The sequence below is a fragment of the Elephantulus edwardii genome, unplaced genomic scaffold (genome assembly GCF_000299155.1).
Source record: "Elephantulus edwardii isolate Elephantulus edwardi_28Jun2011 unplaced genomic scaffold, EleEdw1.0 scaffold00184, whole genome shotgun sequence".
NCBI lineage: Eukaryota > Metazoa > Chordata > Mammalia > Macroscelidea > Macroscelididae > Elephantulus > Elephantulus edwardii.
In genome coordinates this window covers 91,010-99,013 of record NW_006399934.1, presented here as the reverse complement: position 1 = coordinate 99,013, position 8,004 = coordinate 91,010, and the positions used below count along the sequence as shown (strand labels likewise).

Here is an 8,004-nt window from a genome sequence, read left to right as displayed (position 1 = left end):
TTTCATATTTGTTTGCGTGTAATTTTTCATAATACTCTAATGTTAGCTTTTTTATTTTCATTGGTTCTGTTGTGATGTTGCCTGACTCATCTCCTATTCGCATTATTTGTGTTTTTTCTTTCTTTTCCTTTGTGAGTTTTGCTAATGGTTTGTTGATTTTATTGACCTTTTCAAAGAACCAACCCTAGTTTTGGTGATAGTTTCGATTGTTTTTCTGTTTTCTATTTCATTTCTTTCTGCTCTAATTTTTATAATTTCGGTTTTTTTACAGGGTGTCGGGTTTTCTTGCTGCTCTTTTCCAATTTGCTGATATGTTGAGTTAGACAATCAATGGTTAAATTTTCTTGCCTTTTGATGTGTTTGCTCATTGCTATGAATTGACCTCTAATTACTGCTTTGGCTGTTTCCCAGAGGTTTTGGTAAGTGGTGTTTTCATTGTCATTTATTTCAAGAAACTTTTTAATTTCACGTTTTATTTTTTCTAGTACTCAGTCGTGTTCAAGCAAGGAGTTGTTCAGTTTCCAAATTCATGTTTTTTTTCTCCTTTATTGTCCTATTATTAATTTCTAATTTTGTAGCATTATGGTCTGAAAAGATGCTTTGTATTATATCTATGATTTTTAATTTACTGACGCTTGCCTTGTGTCCCAGAACATGATCTATTCTGGAGAATGGTCCATGTACACATGTACATTGGAGAAGAAGGTATACTGTGGGTTTTTGGGGTTTTTTTGTGTGCATTAGCCTGTAAATATCTATGAGCTCAAGTTGGTTTATTGTATGGTTTAATTCTTCAGTGTCTTTGTTGAGTTTCTTTCTGGTAGTTCCATCTTTTCTTGAGAAAGGTATATTGAAGTCTCCAAATATTATAGTAGTGTTGTCTATTTCCTTTTCCAGTTTTGTTGATGTTTGTTTTATGTAGTTTGCATGTCTTTCATTTGGTGCATAGATATTTATTATTATTATGTCCTCTTGTTCTATTTACCCTCTCAGCATTATGTAATGACCTTCCTTGTCCTTTGTGATGGTTTTTACATTGATATTTACTTTATCGGAGGTTAATATCGCTACTCCTGCTTTTTTCTGGTTGCTGTTTGCTTGGTATATTTCCCCCCACCCTTTTATTTTTAGTGTGTCTTTATCTTCATTTTTCAGATGTGTCTCTTGTAGACAATATATTGATGGATTTTGACTTTTTATCCAGTCTGCTGCTCTTTTTCTCTTCAGTGCTGCATTTAAACCATTTACATTCAGTGTGATGACTGAGAGGCAAGGTTTTATTGATATCATTGTGTTGAGTTCTTTTTGGTGTTGTTGCTAGTTACTTTGGTCCATTATGCTTTCTGTGGTATCTCTGTAAGAAGGACATCTCTGAGTCTTTCCTGCAATGCTCGTCTTGTTTTTACAAACTCTGTTAGGTTTTGCTTTTCTGGGAGCATCTTGATCTCTCCTTCATATTTGATGGATAATTTTGCTGGGTATAGTATTCTTGGTTGCCAGTTTTGTTCTTTGAGTGTTTGATATATGGTTTCTTTTGAGAAATCGGCACTTAATCTTATCTGCTCTCCCTTATAGGTTACTCTTTGTTTCTCCCTTCCTGCTTTCAGGATTCTCTCCTTATCTTTGGTTCTGACAAATTTAACTATGATATGCCTTGATGTTTTTCTTTTTGGGTCAAGTCTATATGGTGTTTGCTGAGCTTCTTGTATATATATTCTGTCACTCTTCATTATGCCTGGAAAGTTTTCCTCTAGTAATTCTTTCACAACTTTTTCAGTGGCTTTACTTGCTTCTTCATTTTCTGGGATTCCAATGATGTGCAGGTTATTTCTCTTGATGGTGTCCCACATTATTCTTAGGTTTTCTTCTTTTTCCTTCCTTTTTGAGTCTGCTTTTTGCTCTAGCAAATCCTTGGTGACAATTTTGTCTTCTATTTTATTAGTTCTTTGTTCCATCTCTTCAACTCTGTTCATGTGCCCCTCCATCATGTTGACAGTATCTGAAACATTGGACCTCATATTTTGGATGGTGGTTTCTTGTTTTTCCAGTGCCGCTAATGCCTCGTTTGTTTTCTCTACATTGTTCTGGACTGTTTTGTTTTTTTTTAAAGTTTCTCCTTTTTTTTTGTTTGTAGTATCCTGTAATTCTTCAAGTTTGTCTTTCATCCATTGAAAATATTCAATCATGTTCTTTTAAATTCTGTGTCAGAAAGTTCCATCAGACCTTCTGGCTTCAGGAAATCCATTGATACTGTGTCACCCTTTGGGGTGATATCTTGCTTTGTGCTTGTGTATTGTGTGGGACAGCTTGCTTTCTTTGAGACATCGATATGTTCTTGATGAAGATAATGCTCTAGAGATCAGTTGGGTAGCTATCCCACTTTTGCTTTTCTCTGAACATCTGACTCCAGGGAAATGTTATTTCAGAGCCTGTGAAAGCAGCCTCTGGTAGGTAAGATAGGTCAAGGTGCTCCGGATTATAGGCAGGTTGATTAACCAGATGTGTAGACACAAGTTTGGAGTCAAATAGGGAAGGGCATGCCCGTGGTTGTGGCAATCACAAGGGCAGTTCAACCACTTGGGAGACCTCACTTAGGCCTCAGTTGTCTGGGTGTGCATACAACTGGGGTCCCTATTCAAATTTCAGCTGTCTGTCTCCCACCAAGTGGTTTTCTTTCACTGATCCCTCTCCAGTGGTGCTCATGCAGTTGCCCTTGCACCATGGCCCCTGCCCAGGAAGGCTCCTGGGTCAAGGGGACTCAACAAGACAAAGTCAAATTTCCACTAACCCACTCGCCTCTGGCTGGTCTGCAGTGTCGACAAAAGTTCCGCCAAATTATCACTGGCCCACTCTTTCCTGGGTAGTTGGCTTGCCCTGAGAGAGCTCAGCCAAATTCCCACCAGTGGGCTCAACCTTTGGAACTCTCCCAGACAATAGGTATTGCCCAGGAAAACCCAATTAGAATCCTACGAGCCTTTCTGGTGGCAGATCAGTCCCACAGCAGCTTGATTGGTGGCTTCAGATGATGGCTGTCTCCATGGTGTGCCTTTGTGTGCTGACTCAGGATCGTATTGTCCACGGCTGTTGTTGTGTTGCGTGAAGGAGTCTCTAGTGGCCCTGGAGCACCACCATGAGGTGTAGGGTTGTGGCGAGGCCACCAGGGTGTGCCAAAAGTGTGGGGGCATGGGATGGTGGTGGGGTGGTGTACCTGGATAGGGTGCTGTGACAGGGATCGGGGTGCAGGGCTTGGGCAGCGCTGCGAGTTAGGTGTTGCAGTCTGTTCCAAGATATTAAGCTGCCAAGTCACCAGTCCTCAGCAAATAAGACTTACTGTGCCGCATCGCCCTGCTTGCGTGCCACGTCGCCTGCATAAATTATTTTATTTGCTTTAGTTCTAATTACCCCAAGCTACAAACAGCACAAATTGTGACTCATCATTCAATGGAGTATTACCAAAACCCAAAAATAATTAACTATTAATACACATATTAATATTAATTAATATTGAAGACATGATGTTGAGTGAAAGAAATTAGCCTCAAAATGCTGTGAACTGTATGATTCCATGTACATGATCTCCTGGGAAAAAAAATCACAAAAATCATTAGATGACATTAAATGAGCAGTTCTTGTCACACTTAATGGTTTGAGAACAACATGACTACAAATTGAAAGCATGAAGGAGTTTAATGATACAATGGATTGTTATGTATTTTGAGAGAGTGGAAATTATAAACGTATATATGTATTAAACACACATAACTGTATAAAACTACATTTTAATGCATGTATATTTAAAATATAAAGAGAGGTAAGGAAATACACAAATTAATTAACATCTCAGGAGAGAGCAGAAAGAGTAAAACATGGATGGTGAAGAGATTGAGATTGCTCACAACTTTAGTTTGCTTGGCTCCACATTCAACACTCTCGGCACCAGTAGCCAGGAAATGAAAAGGCTTATTGACATGGGAAAGTCTGCTTTTAGGGACCTCCCCAAAGTACTGAAGAGCAATGGTGTCTCTCTCAAGACTAAGGTGTGCCTGATACAGGCCATGGTGTTTGCTATCACTTGTTATGCATCAAAGAGTTGGACAGTGACTAGGGAGGATAGAAGGAGAATTGATGCCTTTGAGCTTTGGTGCTGGAGAAGAGTATTGAGGGTACCATGGACTGCTAGGAAAACATACAGATTCATCCTGGAAAGGGTTAAACTGGGTGGTTACCTGGAGGCAAGGATTCTGAGGCTCTGTCTAATAAACTTTGGACATGTTGTAAGGAGGAACTAGTCCTTTGAGAGGGACATCATGCTTGGTAGGGTGGAGGGACAGCGCAGGAGGGGAAGGTCCTCTATGAGGTGGATTGATTCAGTGGCTGGGGTAATCAGGATAGGTGTGTCAGAGACAGTTTGATTGACACAGGACAGAGAAGAGTTTAGGGCTGTTGTACATAGGGTCACTATGAGTTGTAAGTGACTCGATGGCACATAACAACAACAACAATATAAAGTTCACTTAAACAAAACAAAAAACAAACGAAAAAACCCCTCAAAGACAAAATCTTCAAACTCACTGCCATTAAGTCAATCCAAGTGACCATTTTATAACTTCTGGGAATGTAAATCTTAACAGAAGAAAAGTGTCTATCTTCTCGAGGATTTGCTTGTGGATTTGAACCACTACAGAGTATTACACTACTGTTATTGTTGACCCTCCAGGGAGTTTTTGGAGGCAGTTAATGCCACAGGAAGAGATTTCCTATCCTTCTCCCTCACAGCAGCAGGTGGCCTCCAACTGAGTGTCTTTGGGATTGCAGTGCTACTTCTTGTCACTAGACCACCATAGCTTTATATTACACTACTGTTGTTGTTGTTGTACAAGAGCCCTAAATACCATTCTATCCTCTGCCAACCTCGCTGTCTCAAACACACTCATTCCCACCACTCCACTCACAGAATCCATCCATCTCATCAAGGGTCTTCCTCTCCTGTGCCGTCCCTCCACTCTCCCAAATATGATATCCCTCTCCAAGGAGCAGTCCCTCCTTTCAACATGCCCAAAAATGTCAGATGAAGCTTCAGAATCCTTGACTCCAGGGAACATTCTGGCTTCACCCTCTCCTGGACAAACCTGTTTGTTCTCCTAGCAGTCCAAGGTATACTCAACACTCTTCTCCAGCACCACAACTCAAAGGCATCAATTCTCTTTCTATCAACCCTATTCACTGTCCAACTCTCTGATGCATAGCATGTAATTGCGAAGACTAATACCTGGATCAGGTGGTCCTAAAAGTTGACTTGAAGGAAGCTGTGAAGTTAACTTTAAAGCTGGAATAGAAAGAGAACACTTAAATTATTTGTTTATTTAAAACTATTTAGTGCTATTTTCCTGTGTAGTTTGCTGTTTTTCTGCATAGTTTGAAAGTCAAAAGTAAAAGGAAGGAGCAGACATGGTTAGAGCAATGTTGGCCAGTCTTGAACTGGGGCTGCTGTACCTTGCCCTGCTCCTCCACACACAGATTTATTCAGATAATGCAATTATCATGCTACAATCAAGTAATTCCTCCAAGTATACTTCGGTTGCCACACAAAGCTCCAACACTACCACCCAGGGAAGTGGAGGTCCCCTGCAGTGCACAGCCTGTCTTCTTGTGGTATCGTTCTCCCTTCTACATCTCGACTGTTGACAAATGCAGGCCTAGAAATCTCTCTGCTTCCATATCCTCTCAACTCAATCCATATGACGAATTAAATGCAGTATGGCAAGGAAAAACTAGATCCTCATTGAATCTACTGATTCTACATCTTATTTTTTTAACCCAGAAAATGTTGAGAATCTCTGATTTCACTAATAATTAAGAACATGTGATGATGATGAATGGCAGTATGGTATGTGTTGGAATTTTCATGTACCAGATGAAGAGCAACAATGTCCACAAATCTGGAGATGATTTCCTTAAATATGACCTAGGAAATCTAGACACTTAAAACTACTTAAAGAAAGAAAAAGGATAGTTTTATCTAGAAATAAAGGATAGGGTGTGAAATAATGGTTTAAATTCAATTTTGTTCTTTAAATCTATAAGGCCATAAAATGATTAGCTACTATAAAAAGCTTCTATGGTTCTATTTATATGTACATTAGAAGGAACCTACAAATGTTTTGATAAATCCCTTGTGTATTGTTTTAGCAGTACTAGAAGGTCAAGGACTGTAGTCTTCATTATTGGCTGAAGCAAGACATCAAAACAAAGATTCTCACCACTGGGCCAATTAACAATACCATGATGAATGTAGAAGAGAATAAGTAACAATTTCATCATGCTTGGCTCCGCAATCAACACTCTTGACACCATCAGTCAGAAAATCAAAAGATAAATTGCATTGTGAAAGTCTGCTGTCATTGACCTCTCCAGAGTGCTGGAGTCATTAGGTAAGTCTAGAAACTAAGGTGTGCCTGATCCAGGCCATAGTCTTCACAATTATGTGATATGTATCACAGAGCTGGAAAATAACTAAGGATAATGCTCGGCTCCACGGTCAACACTCTTGGCACCAGTAGCCAGGAAATAAAAAAACGTATTGCGATGGGAAAGTCTGTGGTTAGGGACCTCTCCAAAATACTCAAGAGCAACTCAAGTGTCTCATGATTTTTGCAATCACTTGTTATGCATCAGAGAGTTGGACAGTGACTAGGGAGGATAGAAGGAGAATTGACGCCTTTGAGCTGTGGTGCTGGAGAAGAGTATTGAATGTACCATGGACTGCCAAGTAAACAAACAGATTCATCGTAGAGAAGATTAAACCAGGCTGCTCCTTGGAGGCAAGGATTCTGGGGCTTCGTCTGACATACTTTGGACATGTTGTAAGGAGAGACAGGTCTTTAGAGAGGGACATCATGCTGGGTAGAGTGGAGGGACAGCGCAGGAGGGGAAGACCCTCTATGAGGTGGATTGATTCAGTGACTGGGGTACTCGGGATGGGTTTGTCAGAGGCAATTAGATTGGCACAGGATAGAGGATGGTTTAGGGCTATTGTACATAGGGTCGCTATGAGTCGCACACGACGTCACATAACAACAACAACAACAATGGAAGAAGAATTGATGTCTTTGAGTTGTGGTGCTGGAGAAGAGTCTTAAACATATCATGGACTTCCAGAAGAATGAATATGTATTTCTTGGAGAGGGTCAGACCAAGTTTCTCCTTGGAGGCAAGGATCTTGAAGCTCTGTGTCCCATCATTAGGGCACATGGCCAGGAGAGACCAGTCTTTGGAGAAAGACATCATGCTTGAAGGGGTAGAAAGACAGTGTAGGAAAGGAAGACCCTGGATGAAATGGATTGACACAATAACTGTGGTAAAGGGGGTAGATGTATCAGAGTCAATGAGATTCTCTCATAATAGGGGAGGGTTCAGAGCTGTTGTACATAGTCTCACTATGAGTTCCAAGATACTTGATGGCACATAACAACAACAACAACAATTTAATGCTGTTAAGCACTAGAGAATATTTTCCATTGTTATGCTATCACCAATTTTTGTGGGTTTTTTTTGGAACTGAACTCTTCTTTAAGGCTTTGGATTTGACATCGCATTTGACATTTTACATAGTTGGTGTGTGTCAGGGAATGATGGATTAAGATGTACCCTAAATTGAAACATAATGAGTAAACTTTGCTTACATACTTATAAAGTCATATCATAGGCATTATCTATACCTAGTCAACAAAACCACCAGATTCAGTGAGCTAAACTGATTCCAGAGTAGGAAGTGCATTGACATAAACAAATTTAAAATTGCTGCATTTTATTTCTACATATGTTAAATATTTTTTGTAGTTTAAAAATTCAATTGTTGAAGGAGAAAAAACCCAAAAATCTAGAAATAAAAAAGGCAAACATGTGAAGGAGCTATATGTAATGTAAATCAACAATTAGGGCAGTGGAGAATGGAAGGTTATTTTTATTAAATTCACAAACTTTTATATTCTCTTTATAAATACT

The 8,004-nt window shown here is 39.6% G+C and overlaps 1 protein-coding gene across 1 annotated transcript in view; it reads left to right on the top strand.

The window, feature by feature from the left end:
• LOC102853936 (signal transducer CD24-like) overlaps positions 1 to 5,685 on the top strand; it is a 9,708-nt gene extending 4,023 nt beyond the window's left edge. Inside the window, exon 2 of the mRNA XM_006896251.1 lies at positions 5,518 to 5,685. Within this exon, the coding sequence (XP_006896313.1) occupies positions 5,518 to 5,685 (168 nt within the window). The remainder of the gene's footprint in view (positions 1 to 5,517) is intronic.
• The last annotated feature ends 2,319 nt before the right edge of the window (positions 5,686 to 8,004 follow it).